At 46.1% G+C, this 18,383-nt stretch overlaps 1 protein-coding gene across 3 annotated transcripts in view; it reads right to left on the minus strand.

Moving 5' to 3' along the window:
• The window catches only part of FYCO1 (FYVE and coiled-coil domain autophagy adaptor 1), a 1,135,599-nt gene that overhangs the window by 867,667 nt on the left and 249,549 nt on the right, over positions 1-18,383 (minus strand). For all 3 annotated transcript variants that reach the window (XM_069613367.1, XM_069613366.1, XM_069613365.1), the window contains exons 4-5: positions 9,851-9,957; positions 9,474-9,599 (exon numbers count right to left, since the gene is read on the minus strand). In XM_069613367.1, the coding sequence (XP_069469468.1) occupies positions 9,474-9,599; positions 9,851-9,957 (233 nt within the window). The remainder of the gene's footprint in view (positions 1-9,473; positions 9,600-9,850; positions 9,958-18,383) is intronic.

Consider the following 18,383-nt stretch of genomic DNA (forward strand, 5'->3'; position numbering starts at 1 on the left):
GTTATCCATGGGGAAGAGGAGAGATTCAAGGAGGCCAGGGAGGTAGAAGAAGAGGATCTGGCAGGATGGAGAAAAGATTTGGTGGGTCAGGACAGTGTTGTTTATGTGGGAAAGTGCGTCATTTTGCACAAGAATGTAGGAGCAGGCAAGCTTATGCATATAATCCTGGACCGTATACTAGTGGACTGGCAGCCTCAGTTACATATTGTGAGGAGCCAGAAATGAGACACAGACACAGAGACTTATGGTTATGACCAGAAACTTTGATTAACATAAAAGTGGGTAAGAAATTGCCTCTCTATCCCTCCTCTAAGAGGTGTTTCCCTACCTAAAATCAAAACTAACGCTCTCTCAATGTCAGAATGTTCAAAGCAAAAATGTCCTATGTCCAAAGTACTATTCTGGCCCTCACATTCTAACAAACAAAATTCTAAAGTAAAAAGGGTACTGTCTTTGGTCTTGCTTGGTTCATAAAGTGTTCTAAAAGTAGAATGCGCAACTCCAACAAAAGTTCCAATAGCACAAAATTGCATGTTCCAGAGGGTGGTTACCTTCCGCTGGATTACTCTTTCCTTGGTTCCTTATTCAACAATGTCAGTTCCTTGGATTTCTTTTTATTACAAACACAACTGGTACACAAAACTACATGGCTCTTTATCTTTATCTTGTTAGGATACCTGGTGTACTCTCCTGCCAGGTTTTCATTCCTCTTCTTTTGAGCAACAACACAATTGACACCCAAAATAACTTGACTGTGAGGTTGTGTACTGATGTATTGCTCTCTGGACAGGGATACATGGTGCACCTTTCTATCAGGTTTTCACTCTTCTTCTTGTGTTTAGTACTACCTTTTTGCTGATCCTGATATGTCTTTCCTCAGGACCTTTTTAAGTCATGTGTTTCCTATACAATGTTCAACTTGTCCTTGCCTGGTGTACTTCCCTACCAGGGCTTTCTTTTACGCACACACTTGCAACAGCCTGCTATACCCTCCTGCCAGGGATTTCTTTAGATGCACATACTTTCAACTGCCTGGTATATACTCCTGCCAGGGCTTTCTTAGATGCACACACTTGCAACTGCCTAGTATACTCTCCTGACAGGGCTTTCTTCAAATATGTACACTTGTAACTGTCTGGTATATTCTCCTTCCAGGGCTTTCACATATAGTTATGTTTCTTATACCTTTAATTTGCCTGGCATGCTTACCTGCCAGGGCTTTTCTCATTTGGGCTTTGTGCACCCCTCCAAACTGGACAGTCTCTTTGTTTGTTTGTTTGTTTATTGATTTATAGAGCACACAACACCCTAAGGTATCTGTGCGCATTACATGAAACGTTTGATGAGACCAGTTACAGACATATATATCAAAAGTAATTGAGGAAACAGTAAGATGACAAATATACAGGACACAGGATACAGTTATACGTATATACTTCAAACAGTCGAGGCAGTTGAGGGAACATAAACTGCTGGTAGGGACAAGTGCATTAAGATGATCCCACGGAAGTGCGTTCGAGCAGTGTGGGAATGCAATGAAGTTAGATATCATTCATAACTAACCACTTTTTTCTGTTTGTTCTGAAGCTTTGGACGGTCTGGTCAGTACGCAAGTGTAGGGGAAGGGCATTCCATGCTCGTGCAGCCTGAGCAGGGAAGCTATTGCCGACAGCATTTTTCAAGTTGAATTTTGCTACATTGATGTAAAAGGAGTTGGCAGATCTAATCCGGCATAGTGATGTATTTTTGATGATGTGTTCTCTTAAATACTAAGGGGCAGTATTGTTGAGGCATTTATGAGTAATGGATAATATTTTGAATTCAATCCTGTCTTTGATAGAGTGCCATTTGTACTTTCTTCTGGCGTCAGAAATATGGTCTCTCCTCGAGATACTCAGTGCTAATCTAAGAGCATTATTTTGCAGAATTTGGAGTTTGTTAGTGATTTGTTTGCTGGCACCTGTATAGAGGGCACTGCAGTACTTTAGTTTGGAGAGGATTAAGGCTCTTGATAATATGAGACTGCTCTTCATCAATAGGTAAGGTTTACAAGCATGTATAAGTTTGCAGGTGTACACTGTTGCTGAAGCCATGGCGTTGACTTGTTTGCGCAAGTTCAGAGTGCAATCCAGGTGAAAGCCTAGTGTTTTAGTCTCCTTAGCAACTTTGATGCTGGTACCATCAATGTTGAATGTTGAGTATTGGGCATCAAGTTTATTGAGGTTGGGGAGAGTGCCTAGGATCAGAATCTCATTCTTGACATCGTTCAGGCAGACTGCCATCCATGCCATCCATGCCTGAATGATACAATAGATTTTATTGACTAAGGCGAGGTCTGCCTCATAGTTGCCTGATTGAGGTATGAGTATCTGGGTGTCATCTGCGTAATTGGTGTAGATGACACCCAGATGATCCAGGTCCTAAAACAGAGGATTGATAGATACATTTTTTGGTGGTTTCTGGTGGGCTTCTAAGTTGGAAAGGCTAAGCCTTTTTTCTGTTATTTTGTTTTCGAGAGTGGCCATTTTGTTGGATAGGGCATTTTGGATGTTTGTACCCCAAACTTTGCCTTTAGACACAAGTCAATCGAGGTTATGGGTGATTCCATTTCCCTCAGAAAATAGCTCCTTTGTGCTAGAACTAGCTTTGCGAATCCTTTCATTATAGGTGTCGCGTTTAGTTCGTAATACCTCAGCTTTACATTTGGAAGATATTTTGTTTGCGTTATCTTTATTTTCTTTGGAAGGAAGGTTCTTCCAAATCGCTTCTATTTTCCTTTCTCTGCCCTTAATGCTTTGAGTTGTGGGGTGAACCAGGTGTTGAGGTGAGCTTTGGGTTTGCTTTTCCTCAGTTTGAGTGGGACAATAGACTCTCATGCTTGGGTCATAGTAGTGTTATTTAGGTCCACTAGTTCCATTGGCTCTAGAGACTTGGATATGTTGAGGGTCGGGAGCACGATAGGCATAAGCTTGTCTGGCTTGATATTTTGTTTGTTCCTAGTAAGGAGAGGTGGGGCTTAGAGATGGGCAAGGAGCCTGGCTGGGACCATGAGCGGCCGAGTGCTCTGCAAGGCCTGTGGTCTAGGCCCCAGCTGCTGGTGGTGGCGAGCCATAGCCATAGAATGAGTTGAGGCCCCTATATTGCGATAAACGGTATGTTGGCCTGTACCACCAGAGACAGGGACCGACCCGAGAAGCAGCCACACAGTGCAGAAGAGCACCATTAATAAACACTGCTGTGGCACAGGAAAATTAAAGATGTGTATGTGTGAAGGACCACTCGTATGAAGACACACTGCTGGAATACCTGCAGCTATAAGCTCAAACTGACAAACGTGTGGCAGCGGCGGAACCAGGAAACATGGAGGCCTACACCAAGCAGGCTCCAAAGCCCCAAACTGAGGTGGCTAGGGCAGCGGGTGAAGCTGCACACCAGGTGACCTGAGACCCTCCAGATACGCAGTAAGCACAAACGTGATGGGTGGAATGTTTTGAATGAATCTAAACCACTGGCATTGCTCTGGGCAACCTTCCACACCACCGTTTTTTAGCCCGTCTGTGCCATTGCAAAAGGGGTCCAGCCATATGCAAATCAGTCAGGTACTGCCACTAATGGTAGCAGCCCAGCCCGAACTGCTATGCCAGGTCCCCTCTGCACGGAAAAACAAGCAATCCCAGAGAAGTTTCGGCCTTGTTGGGTCTCCTCAGTGAGGTGCAACTTGGTTTCCTATGGCGCAGCGAGAAAGGGACCCACGTCTGGGCATACCCTCTCTCACATAGTGAGACAAACAGTAAGCACAAAAGTGATGGGTGGAAGGTTTTGAATGAATCTGAAACACCGGCATTGCTCTGGGCAACCTTTCACACCACCGTTTTTTAGCCTGTCTGCGCCATTGCAAAAGGGGTCCAGCCATATGCAAATCAGTCAGGTACTGCCACCAATGGTAGCAGCCCAGCCCGAACTGCTAGACCAGGTCCCCTCTGCACGGAAACACAAGCAACCCCAGATATGTTTCGGCCTAGAGGGTTGCCCAGAGCAATGCCAGTGGTTAAGATTCATTCTAAACCTTCCAGCCATCACCTCTTTCTTTTTGCTTTGTCACCCGGAGTGGGACGGGTATGCCCAGACGTGGGTCCCGTGCTTGCTGGGCCTAGAGACCCAAGCTACTCCTCACTGATGAGGCCCAACAAGGCTGAAACATGTTTGGGGATGCTTGTGGTCTCGTGCAGAAGGGCTGTGACCTAGCAGTTCGGGCTGGACTGCCCCTTTTGGGGTGGGACTAAGCCTGATTTGCATGTGGTCTTTCCCCTTCTGTAATGGCTTGGCAGGTGAAGGACGATGGTCTGGAGGGTTGCCCAGAGCAATGCCAGTGGTTAAGATTCATTCTAAACCTTCCAGCCATCACCTCTTGGTGTTTGCTTTGTCACCCCGAGTGGGACGGGTATGCCCAGATGAGGGTCCTGTGCCTGCTGGGCCTAAAGACCCAAGCTACTCCTCACTGATGAGGCCCAACAAGGCCGAAACATGTTTGGGGATGCTTGTGGTCTCATGCAGGAGGGATGTGACCTAGCAGTTAGGGCTGGACTGCCCCTTTTAGGATGGGACCAAGCCTGATTTGCATATGGTCTTTCCCCTTCTGTAATGGCTTGGCAGGCGAAGAACAATGGTCTGGAGGGTTGCTTGCCCAGAGCAATGCCACTGGTTAAGATTCATTCTAAACCTTCCAGCCATCACCTCTTTGTTTTTGCTTTTCCAGATATGCACCAGCTGCTAGAAAGCACGTAGACAGGATTTACGTTGGTAAACACTGAACTGAACAACATTACTACCAGCATCAGCTCCCTAAACACCAAGCTGGATGGAGAAAGTGCCCGAATAACTGAGGCTGAGACCAGAATCAGCACAACTAAAGATGAGCTGCAAGAACTCAATGTGCAAATGACCAAAACAACCAAAGACCTCAAAAATGAGATTCTGACTTTAGATGCTTATACCTGGACATCTCCAAAAGATATACTCAGACAAAACCATTAAGAATAATTGGTCAAAAGGTTGGGCGATGAAGGTATGAAGGTTAAAAGATTTTTAAAAAAGGAGTACACTCTTTACCTTAGCGGCTACCCGCCACGCTAGGTTGCATAATGCTGTTTAATGTTCTAATGCATATTATAGGTTAGGGAGACATTGCCCTAACTGGGAAGGCAATTACGGAATAAGGGGGGTGGGGGGGTAGAACGTTCTTAAAGGTTATGATTGGCTGATAATAGCTGTATTGTTGAGAAATCATGGGGCTTCAAATAATACAGCGGCAACTACAGTAAGCACAATGTGGAGAAGGCTTGTCTCAATAATCAATGGTGGCTGACATTTGCATACAGAGCTGGAATATTAGAGGGTTGGCAAACCCCACAAAATTGCACTAACTATTGGCCTACATAAACAGTTTAGCCAGTACATGGAGGAGAAATTGCACTAACTATTGGCCTACATAAACAGTTTAGCCAGTACATGGAGGAGAAATTGCACTAACTATTGGCCTACATAAACAGTTTAGCCAGTACATGGAGGAGAAATAGCTATTTCACCAACTACTCGACACAACCCCGAGGCGTAGCAATCATAGTACATAAATCATTGACATTTTGGTGCATTACCCAGCAAGTATACCCGGAAAGGAAGATATGTAGAGGTGCATTGCAGACTACTAGGTATAGACGTCCTGCTAGTAAATACGTATGGTCCAAATCAGGATGACCCTGTATTCTACACAAAGATTTTTGACATACTTGAACAGAACCCACTAGTGTCAATTAGCTGAAGTGGAGACATGAAAGCTATACTAGACCCAAATACTGACCACAAAGGGACTACTGCTAGGCCGTTATCTAGAGCAGCATGCAGCATGCAGTATACTGCGGTGCATGGGACTCTTGTACCGAAGCGATAGGTGGAGGACCTTGTATCCCAACAACGCGAAAAATACTTATAATGCAATCACTGTTGCGCTGCATGAAAAAGATAAAAATACTTCCACTTGGGGCGTGGCTAAGACAGCGACTAGAAAGGAGTAGAGCCTTTGAGCTCCGGGGACCGGTGTCCGTTCTAACTCTTCATCCTTGCCACAAGCGACTGGCAGTTCATGGCGATCTGAGGGGAGATTGGGGAGAGATCACTGCTGGCGACCTAGAGAGCGGATCACAGCTGAATGAGTGACCTGTGCTGTGAACACTCTAATAAAAGTGTAGCAGCCTGACCTTAAGATGGCCAGTGAGAGTGTGGCAGCATAGAACCGGAGCGGGGAACTTGTGGTGAAGCACCGTAGTAAATGTGCTGAGTGGGATGAATATCTCTCTCTCTGGGTGAATCAGACCACACGTAGGTGCACGCTGGGCAGTCCCGACATTGAATCCACTCCCCGTGGCTGTGTGAGATGGGGGCAGTATCCAGACAATGATGGAGGGTGAGTGGACCCGATCCCTCAACTGCAGGATTTGACACGCCTGCTTGACCCGCGCGAGAGATCCAGGTTCCTTAATTTCTGCTGCCTCCCATGAAAGGCAGTCCCTGGCCCGAGGATAAGGGGTGAGACTTTTCGGCGCAGCCCAAGGTTGATATGTGGAACTAAATGACTGTGGGGGTCTACAAGCCTCGTGGGACCATTAGACAAACTAAACACCTAAAGGAGGCAGCAGGGAGGCCTGACTAGGGTCACAGACCACTCGAGGCTAAAGGAGTCTACGGGGGCAGCCAAACCTTTGAAGGATATAGAAACAAACAAGAGGGTTAACTGCTGGGGCCAGCAGAGAGCCTTACCATTACATCTCCAGTCAATGATACCATATACTTTCCACCACACAAAGTGAGGTAGGAGTGGGTGATTTCAGATTGTAGCAAAGGAGAACATTTGCCCATTATAGGACAGGGAAGGCTTCAGTCTATTAGCAGGAGGTGACTGTATCCACGATGGCCTCGGGGAAGGGTAAGGAGAGGGAACAACAACCTGAAGGAGAGTTTTCCACCCCAAAGGGCACCAAAAGCAAATGCAACACCTCAGAACAGTCATCTAGAGCCTGGTCATCAACCCTGGAAACACTTATGCTGATTCTGGGGCGTATTGATAAAATGGTGTCGAGACTGGACAGTAAATTTGACCACCTGAGTGAAAAGGTGGCTCAGCTTGAAACAAGAACGGCAACGCTTGAACAGAAAACATTAGAGTTAGAAAATCAATGCATCCAGATGACCCCAGCAGAAAAGCAGTTGGGTAAAGCGTTTGAGGGAGTGCAACGGTGTAGTCAGGCGCTGGAGACAAGAATGGAATATCTTGAGAATGTGGTTTGCGTGAAGCAGGTCAGGTTACTTGGCCTCCTGATAGGAGCCGAGGGGATGGCCCGATATCATTTGGAGCAACAAGGCTCCCAGAAGTGCTGGGACTGGACATCGAAGAGGACCCAATATACATATCAAAATGCTATTGAATGAAACAGCAAGGGAAGAATAAAACAAGTGATTCAGAAATCAATGCGTCGCTCATTATCAGGCTCTCTGATGTATCAGATAAAGAAAGAATTTTTAAAGCAGCCAAAGAAAAGGAACAGTTGGAATACCAGCAAAAGCGGATTGACCTCTTTTCGGACCTTTCACCTGAGACTGAGTGAAGAAGGAAAGTGCCGAATATCTTAAAGAAGAGTTTTATTGCCCATGGGATAAAAGCAGGCATCTTGCGGCTAGCCAAACTGACGGTTACATGGAAGGGGAAGGAATATGTATTTTGGGACGTCAAGAGGGTAGAGGAACTATTGCAAGCAACACTGGAGGTGGCGGGGAGAAGGGCTGACTTTGATGCAGGGGCTAGACTAGATGAACAATATCCCTGAAACATACAGTTGGAATGAAGATCTGGTTTGGTGCTCCTTCTTGGACAAGCTTCTGGCTGTGTTTCGTCCTTGATGGACAATCTCGGCTGGTGGTTTTAGTCAAGGGAGGGAGGTCAATCTCAGAGGCGTGGGGACTAAAGGGCTTGCTTTTCTTTTTGATTAGTTACCAGTTCCTTCTTTCTCTTCATCTCTCTGATACACTTCGGTGCAGCGCTCAGTGCCGATATTTGAGTTTAAGGGAACGTCTACTTGGTTACTCTCCTCAAAAAAGTATATAGTGGACATCCAGGAGATTCCCTGGTTATCAAGCTTATGAATGCATGCTCTTAGAAATACCATTATAGTTGCGAGGTGGAGGGTCTACATGTTGTGTGGCTCCTGTGGTATGTGTAACACTGGAAACCTTTCATTAAAATGCCCCTATGGAGGATCCCCGATCTCCCACCTACAATGGATACAACAGTACAGACACATTGGGACATGATAGGTTACAGAAGCATTAGGGATATGTTCCCAGAGGGAACATTCTCACTCCTGAAGAAATGGAAGAAGGAAAACCTGGGCACTACCACTGCAATGCTTCCATATTCCAGGTTGAGAGCGGCGTTCAAAAGAACATGGCCAACCTACCCCTCCCAACAAACTGAAAACACATGCTTAACAAACCTATCATGCTCATTTGGGTGCTGTACAATCATAGCAAGGCTATACAAAATCATCAAAGACCGAACACCAGGTAGATCGATTAAAGTGCGGGACAAATCGGCAGGAGATCGGGATGATGAAATAACAGACGAGGAATAAACCCAAATGTGCAGATTGACCGGCCACGTAGCCCTGAATTCTAGGTTCAAATTGATCAAATGTAAAACATTTGATAGACTGCACTACGCGGCGGTACCAGCGCACACCCATCCCAAATGCTGTCTCTTTGGGCTGTGGGGAAATATGGGCGAATACAAAAGACGATTTCTGAACTAGGATGCCTACTGGCAAAAATATGTGTTTTAAAGAGATGGACCAGGCACAGATCCCCGGACGCTTGAAGAGAGAAGGAGATGAGTTACACAGGCAAAGAGCAATGAAGACATGTACATGACGCTGCTGCTGCAGACGTCCTCACCTAGAGACATACCGGGAGGCATTCAAAATTACTTCATGAGGGCAGAACTGAGGAACTAATATCGAATGTGCGGTTACTGACACACTGCGGACCAAGGGCCAGATTACAGAAGCTTTGCACCGGTGCAAGCGCACGGTCTGCACGGTATTAGCACTAGGGCAAACTTTGCCCATTTTTTAAAAACACTGGGAAACATTAAAAAACCATTGCACCTCGAGAAGTCCAGTTTGGCAAATTAAAAGCACCAGGGCTAAAATTGCCCTAGTGCAAAAAAAGATGCATGTTCACTAAATTTTTAGTTTGCCCAATCCGGAATGATTATCTTCCAAAATGCAATTATATGCCAGGACGGTTGTGGCCGAACCAGAACACCCCCTCCCCTCCGGATGTCTCTTTCTCTTTCCCAGCACTCTTTAGACATGGTAACAGATAACACGTCACTTTGCACGCGTTTCTCTCGGTGGCTTTCCTACCTCGGATATAGATTTGACAAAGCGGATGCCGTCGTTTGCTCCTTTCTCTTTGGCCAGGCAGTCGCAGAAGTAGTCCCAGTAGTCCTTCCGGTTTCCCAAAAGTGAGAGTTTTTCTTTCTGGTCAAACTTTAAAGCAGAAGATACATTATAAAGATAGCAGACTCAGCAGCCAGGGCTGTGTTGCTAGCACATGAACATTCATAGACAAACTTCGCTCTCTAACAACAGTATTTTAAAGAATGATACATATTTGTCCTGGTCACTCTTTTCCCACCTATGCACAGTACAGCGTCTGTTTTACTGGCAACAGGCTCCATCACTCAGCACACACAGGAACTACCAAATGAAGAAAACAAACAGATAGCCACATGCCTTACCTGCAAAAGGTACTCCACTTTATAGAAAAACCTGCGCAGTTCAGAGCTGTCATCCGTCACAGGCTCCCCGCTCTCTGTGAACTCCCTGCTCAGCTCAGTCACAGCGTCTTAAAAGCAAAGCAACAAGAGGGAAAAAACAAGCATTGGCAACGGCAATAGTTTTGTCGCTTACTGATATTATTTGCATGTTGCATTTATAGGCACCTGGGTGCAAGGAGGAGAGTGCAAAGTTTTAAAAGAGGATGCGATAAGGGGTGCAGAAAGAAAGGGGGAATAGATCAAGGGAGGAAGCCATTAATAGATGTGCCATTGACGATGAGCAAGAGGAAGTATGAGCGAGAAAGGGTGCAAGTGAGAGGGTAAGAAATAGAGAGAGAGTGTGAGGGGTAGGATGAGACAGGAAAGAGAGAGGGGGTAATGTAGATGGAGTGCAGTAAGCTGTGTGGAGGACTATGGATGTTCTGTGCACACTCACCAGCCTTAGGTAAATATGCCGTACATGTTCAGTGTGTACACGCAGCAGCAAACCCTACGCTACCGTGATGTTATGAGGGATTTAAAAAGTGCACCTTTGCCTTTTGCATGACTGTGTGGCACTGTGTATCCCCACAAGTCCCCTACATGCATGTACAACTCGCTCAACGTGTGTACGCTCAGCCGCCTACCCTATGCAAGCTTTGTGAATCATATGCCCGAGTCTACTGTCACTAGTCCATCACACATATTCTCTTTGTGCAATCACCGGCTGCCTGTTGTACATTTTGCATGCACAGAACCAGTGGTAGAAGTGTGCAGGAAGAAGTAGTGGAACTATGCTCCCTGTTGGCCTGCCCCCAATCCTCACAACCCCCATTGCCACACCCCCTACCACACGCAACAGAAACCCCATTCCTGGGTTTCGCCTTTCCTCCATTCCACCCCCACCGCTGTGTAAAGGCTCCAACACATCGAAAGAAAATGCAAAAAGCATTTTAAATGGTAATAAACGAAAAGATGTAATCTAAAATGCTGAATGCACACGTGCATTCGACCTAGTAGATTAGATCTTTTGCCCATAATACCGAACAGGGGAGCTGAGGTGTCCCCGCTACCCTAGTTCGGTATTATGGGCTGTGGGGGTTGCCATGGTGTCCCCTCCATACATTAAAGTAGTGGTCGAAGTGTACGAAAAGAAGGAGTGGAGCTATGTACCCTGCCAGTCTGCCCCACTCTCCACAAACCCCATCACCACACCCCCTCCCACGCACAATACAAACCCCCAAACAAACACACCTATTATTTAAGGGGATGTTCAGTGCAGTGCAGTGAAGTGCAAGCTTCAACTTCTTCCTACACTTTTATTTTAAAGCTAAACCGTTCCGGAACGGTTTCTTTTAAAAAATAAAAGTATAGGAACAGTGAAACTGATAAATAAAAAGTATAGGAGCACCGCTCCCGACCTCTCCCGCCCACTTCGACCTCTGCACAGCACCCTTACCCCTTTGGCTCAATGTGCCTGCTCTATGCAGCGGACAAATTGCACAAAAAAGTAGCAGAGCTATGTTCCCTGCCTTCCCCCGCTTTCCACCAACCCCATCCCTGCCCTGGCTCTCCCCCAATAAAAGTCCCGTACCTCCGCCCTGCCTTTTCTCCACTCCCCAACACTGTGCTTTATATCTGTACTATCAACACTGAATTAAACAGTGAAAGAAAGTGGCCAGATTGCCTTTCAGTCATTTCACTCAGTTAAGGGACATGCCAAGGATTATAGCCACCCTCCCCATATATCGCTTGCACACACAGCATTAGGTTCTGCAGCATCAAACGGTGGAAGAACAACTATGCGCAAGTTGTGTTAAAATCCCAACCCCTACCATGTCATCGTTTCAAGTGAATCTCTCCTGCAGGAAGCAGTTCAGGTTACAGAGATTTGTAGAGCCCTCGAATGACATTTCCTTTGATGAATGGTCCCTCATTTAATCAGTTTCCCATTCGTAAAAAACAAAAACAAAAAAAGACAAAAAACATTCATCTGGCCAATCCACTTCATATAACCCTCACTAAAGTAATATGCACATGGCTAAATAAGCAGAAGTGAGCTACAAAGATATAAAGCCTGTGTCCCTCCTCGTTGTTGTGTTGTTGCCGGGCTCTGGCTGAGGATGGCAGGCTTTGGGAATAGTTTGTCTTTGGTCAAATGTAACATTTACATCGCACTGTATAAGGCATGCATTTGTCAAACATTGACACACACACGTTTAGCTTTTCTCATAATAGTCCAGGACTTGAAAGCACGTAACCAAATTGCCATGTTTAGCCTTCAGCTCCATTGCATTCTGGTATTTAGAGTCTCCCATTGGAGATGAGCCGAATAATGCCAAAGAAGTCCAATGTCTTGTGTAACATAAGCCTTCATATACCTGTGCCCCTACCCCGCTATGGCATGTGCATTTTTCAAGTCATATATGTGAAAAACAGACTAGTGTTCAAAGCCAAAATTGGGGGTGAGGGGCAACGATGAGCAAGTCATCTACATATTCCCCGTATGTGGCAAGAGGCTGTAATCATGGAGACGTTATTTTCCTTCATTGTGGCCCCGTATTTTGTGCACCCATGGAAGGTACGTGTGGGTGAGCGCACTTTCCAGAGGATGGTCGCTAGCCCGCTTGGGTATTTTGAGTCTAACAAACTTGTTCAATTGTTCGACTACAAAGATTTCACCCAGGTTGTCAAGTTCCTAGGGCAAACCTCCACACACAAGACCACCCAAAAGGGCCATCAAAACACAGGCCCCCCCTACTGGGCTTTTGTTTTCCTGGGAATATTTCACCGCAGATTGATGGGATCAAAGGTGGGCACCCTTACACTTTGCCAGCGTAGATAATGGAAACCCCATTATTCTGGTGCTACCCCTGTTTTCCAGTGCCAACGCCCTCCTGCCTGGCACACCTTCCTCCAAGTGGAAAGGTCAAAGCAATCTCTAGTGGCCAATAGATGAATGAAGGAAGGTGTTACCGGCAGGCCTGACAACACTAACGAACGGAAGCTTTTTTTTTTTTTTAATTATTCAAGCCTCCAAGGGGAATGGATCGATTTATAGAAGTCAAAAGAAATTGAGCTAAAGTGGTGAAAGTTCGTTAGTGCCAGGCGATTTTTAGTCTTTGCCCCATTAAATGGACACCAAGATGAAACTTTACGTTAAAGTTCCCTTACCGATAGTAATATTAGATTGCAAAATGAGAGCTCCTTCCCGAGGTACTCATCATTGTGGCCCGAATCACATACATGACGATAGAGCTGTCTGTGAAAAGCCGTTTTAGTGTTGTATTTACTTGTTTTCTGGGCTTGAAAGTGGCAGATACGGTGCTTATTCGCATTTTGAAGCACATAAGATGATCTTTGGAAGTTATTTCACCGCCCCCCCTCTTTGCCTGGCTAATCCTCTACATGGCGTTTGATGATTTGTTGTTACTGTGGCGCTGTACATAGAACATATTTACATACATCAGCCCAACAGTTGGTACTCGCATAGCGACCTCACAAGGATGAATGGCTCAGTTGGCCTACCTGGGATTCGAACCTGCGACTTGCATATCCTATGTGGATTGTAGCCGCAATCACTCAACCCACTGAGCTGTCGACTGGCTAGATGCAGATCTGTAGGACACTGAAGCTTGTCTAGTGCAGGAGGGGGAGCAGTGTTCTGAATGTTCGTTCCCATCCTGACATAGCCCAATAGACGGCAGGAGTATTTTGGGTAAGGAGTACCAAAACATGCCGTGGGAAATGTTCCGTTTGCGCCCTGGCTGTGCACCTACATCGATCCTAGTTGTAAAGGTTCTAAAGTGTTGGCCCCTACAAAACAAGCTTTTCGCTGTTTTTTTAAAAGTAATCGACTGAACCACACTGGCTCTACCAACCTTGGTATGCCTCACATTTTATGGTATGTCTTGTTGGCCATGAATTATGCCCACCCTCTTTCGCTATGTGAAGCTGATCAAGACAAATCGTTTACACCATGCTCAGCTATGTTTTGAATGGAAAACTGTTTTCATAAATGCAATGGGTGCTTTGAAATCATAGATGACATTAAGTGCCAATGACGAGGTATCTCGTCCTTGGGATTACCTCCCCAGTGCCAAGGACGAGACAGCTCGTCCTTGGCACTTAAGGGGTTAATGAAGGAGAACATGTTAGAAGGCTTTGCATGGTGAAATACTGAAATCACCAAAAAAGGCCCTGGCACTGGGGGGGAAAACCCATGGCAGTTAATTAAAAGAGGGAGTTTTTAATGATTGCGCTCGTTCTCACTGTGAATGTTTGAGCATATTTATAAATGTTACCTTCGGCTTCGAAAGCCTTTGTGTCCTGCTCCCTACTCTGAAATCACGAGTACCTGCTCCTCCAAATCAGTCCGTTTAATGTTCTCTGTATCACTGCCAAACCAAGGCATTCGGCAGACAGGAACAAAGGGCTGTGTCGTTCCGCTCTGCTTCGTGTCCACCACATGTCCTCCTGTGGGCAGGGGCCTCTGTGCCCTACCACCATTCCTCGAAAGCAGGAGACCAGTCAATGCCGAGGGGTCAGGTCGAAACCTGCCGATGAGCTGTGGGGCAAATGATCGCATTCCAGAAAGGGACCTATGTGTTCCTGAGGATCAGGGCGGCTGATGCGAGCGGGGTGGGGAGGGGAGCAAGATGAGGGGGGAGAAGCAGCACAGTGGGTGGCGATGCTGCCCAGGGCAGGGGGATGCTGCCCAGGGCATGGGGCCAAAACTGCCAGGAGAGGTGGTGTGGGGACCTGGGGAAAGCGGGGGATGGGGCAGTAGGAAGCCGAGGTTTCAGGAGACGTGTGGGATGCTGCCTCACTGGAAGGCAGAAGTTGCAAGAAAGGGCACACGGACACAGGACAGTTTCTAGGCAATACGGTGTCCAAGGGATGCCAGCGCCAGCCTGAAAATGGCTGCAGCTTCGGCTCAAAAACAGATCACTCCACGGTGGACTTTAAACATAGTCTGACAATAGTCTAACTGATAAAAAGCATTGGTGTATACAGATGAAAACATAATGGGCATCTAGTTTTGCTCCTACTTCGGTAGCGCACACAGCTCCCAGGCAATAGCAGCAGGTCGACAGACATGAGCGAGAGGGTCAAGGCCCGGCTTGTGCTTCACCCATTTCATAGCCAAGTACACTACCAATGTTTTAGCGATTAGTTGGCTTACACCACCAAAGTGCCAAAACCAATGAAGCATGGTGGCAGTTTGTGTTTTTTTTATGAAAAAGGTGGTGGCATGGCACTTTCAACAATCACAGAGAGTTGTGAATTAGGAGTAATTGCTACTTGGGAACACATCTGAATTACGAACCACAAGTTAATAATGCCTTTTCCGTAAGGCTGTGCAGATGTTTTTGGAAGCAACGTTCTGTAAAATTGAATATTATGCAATTTTGAAATTGTGTCCAAACGTCTTGTGTGACGATGTCCCATGTAGTAGCTGCAGGAGAGCTGGGGGAGTGTGGGGGGGGGGGGAGTCTGGAGGATAGAGAATGCCATCCACTCACTGATGCAGACACTGGAGGTAGTTTAGTGGGGTGCCCCAGAGCCTCTCCCTCCACACCCAGCTACTTAACAAAATCCACCAAAAACCAACACCGGGAAACAAAAAGGGGAGAACCCCGAACCTCAGATGGGACTGGGGGAGAAGAGGGCACACATACAAAGAGATGCGGGGAACCATTATGGGTCAGAAAACTTCCATTTGAAATGGAAACCTGAAGGTTGATGGCTTGAAGGTTATGCATTCATTTTAACAACTGGAAATTCTCCCAGACTCCTGGCCACTGTTTTTCAGCCTGCCATGGCATTATAGAAGGGGGAAAGACCACAAGCAGAGTAGCTTAATCCCACTCCAAAAGCGGCAGTTCCACCTGAAATGATAGGCGACGTTCCTTCTGCATAGGACCACAAGACATTCCTGACATTGTGCAGCCTCAATGGGAATCATTAGTAAGGTATAGCTTGGGTTTCTAAGCACAGCAAGCTCAGGGCACACATCTGGGCATACAGTATCCGTCCTTGATACTTGTAATATCGGCGGACATGTGATGCACCCATTGCCATGATGCACCCATTGCCATGATGCGAGATCTGCTGTTTTGTCAATTGACCTATGCTTGATTTATTTCTTTCGTTTGTGTCAATGATATGCCTAAAGAGAAACTAAGTGCACCTCTCTACTGGTGTCCAGTCAATTTGTCGAAAAAAAACTGGTCGACTGCAATTTGATCGACGCAATTTGGTCGAAAACCAAATGGTCTAATTTTTTTTTTATTTATATATTTATTTTTCGGGTTTTCGTTTAGTAAAAAAAGGGTTTTTTAGAGAAAAAAAGGGTGTTGGGGGGGGGGACCCCCCCAAAAAAATAAAAAAAAAGGGTTAAAATAAAAAAAAAAAATTCGACCATTTGGTTTTCGACCAAATTGGTTCGACCATTTGTCTGGTCGACCAATTTTATTCGACCAAATGTCTGGCAACCCTCTCTACTCTCTTCCTGTTGTAGCGGTAGAGAAATCTATGCTGCCAGGTGGAGCCGGTAATGGTTGATAAAGGGAGAGGGAGGGACAGAGTGAAGGAACTAAGACCAGGAGAGTTAAGCAGGAGTGGAGAAAGGAGGGGTAAAACCCAAACCAGGAGAGGGAGGCAGAGGAGGGAGAGAGAGAGAAAGAGAGACAGGGTTACGGAAGCGCAGATCGGCAAGTGGAGTCTGCTGAACAGACCAATTTTCCTGGGGTCAATGTTGCTGGAGGACATGTGACAGTGGAACATCCTGAGGAGGAGGAGCAGGCTGCATAACCTGGCGCCAGGTGCAGAAGTGCGGATGGTCAATTGCAGTCTGCTGCAGTCCACACCAGGAAGCGCAGGTAGAAAATACCAAGGGAGTCTAATCAATATCCCGTGAAGTCCAAGGGGCTAAGTACAGCAGAAGCTCTATGGAGAAGCTGAGACAAGGAAAGCCTGTGCTCGATAGGGTGAGTAAACTATAACTTTGTTATTCAGTTCCCAAATCCCTTACCAACTGCAATTAAAGCTGTGATGTACGACTTTCATAGCAAAGCCGGTCCTTCTACTCCACTGCTCCTCATGGTACTCTGGCCTCAGACTCTTGTTGGCAAGACTGGTTCGCCTATAAACCACCACCCCCCTTCCACTAACAAAAAAATAAAAAAAAATGTTACCCTTTCAACTAAAATCACTGGAGGAAGTTAGATGGGTAATTGACCTCCAAAATAATGGAAGGGCTCCAGGCCCTGATAAGATCCCATTTGAGATTTTCAAAAATGATTCTTACGGCTGGGAAGCATATTTTTGTATGTTATTAAACGGAGCAAGATCCAGCAGAACAGTACCTGACTCATGGAAAATGGCAGAAATGACCCCCATGTATAAAAAGGGGGAGGAATCCGACCCAAATAATTACTGTGCCATCTCCCTGCTAGATGTGATGGGGAACATCTATGGGAAGACAGACTAGAGGAATGACTGGGAGAGAAAACAATCTTAAGCCTTTGGCAGGCGGATTTCAGAAAGAGAGAGGAACGTGCATGTAAATAAATGCTGCCTTTATCTTCTTTTCTTAGATTTAAAGGTATCATTAGAAAATGTTCCAAGAAGGATCTTATGTAAGTGTTTCTCATCCCTTAGCCTACCTAGTGGGCTACTAGAATGGAGTACAAGTCAGTATACCAACAGTACAGCCTGTGTAAGATATGGTCAAAAGAGAGAACTGACCAGCACTTTCACAATTACCAAAGGGGTACTAGTTACCACCCTGTTCTGCTTATATATTAATCATGTAGCGAATGAGATTAGCCAACTAGATGCAGACGCCCCGAAGTCGATATACTTCTGTATTCGGATGACGCAGTGTTCATATCTAAAACAGTAGTGGAACCTAGGAAACAAATGACCCAAGTCCATGATATGTGTAAAAGCAAGGGGCTGGAGGTCAATATGACAAAAATCAAATCAATGCTCTGTCGCCCAAAAAATAAATCTGTAAGAAAATTGCATTGGGGGAGTTAGGAAGGCAAAGTGAGGTCAAATGATTTGACTATCTGGGATATAGGATAATCTCATCTGGTGACTCTGGTACTCAAAAAGAGAAAAGTGAGATTACACTAGCAAGAACAAGTATAATGGTAGTGAAACTGAGTTCCAGTCTGGGTGTTAGGACTCACCGCTTCCGCCCATGATCAGGACTTGTCTGCAACCTCGCCCCGGCTGCAGCAGTGGTGAGTACCTTGGCAACTGTTCCAACATCCTGTGTCACGCGGTCTGCAGTGTGGCAAGCTGCAGAATGTGGGACTCATCTCCTAGGGTTTTTCACTGCAGTGCGTGATGTCATCACGCTTGTGCTCCCGGATGCAACCCAAACCCACTGGGGATCCACCGCAGCCTTCAATTAAGCAGTCAGGGAGAGCGTTGTGCTGCTCCTCAACTGTTTCTCTTGGGACTTGAGCTGCTTGTGTGTTGCTGGTATTTTGCCTGCCTT

The sequence above is a fragment of the Ambystoma mexicanum genome, chromosome 5p, assembly GCF_040938575.1.
Source record: "Ambystoma mexicanum isolate Mex_15411 chromosome 5p, UKY_AmexF1_1, whole genome shotgun sequence".
Lineage (NCBI taxonomy): Eukaryota > Metazoa > Chordata > Amphibia > Caudata > Ambystomatidae > Ambystoma > Ambystoma mexicanum.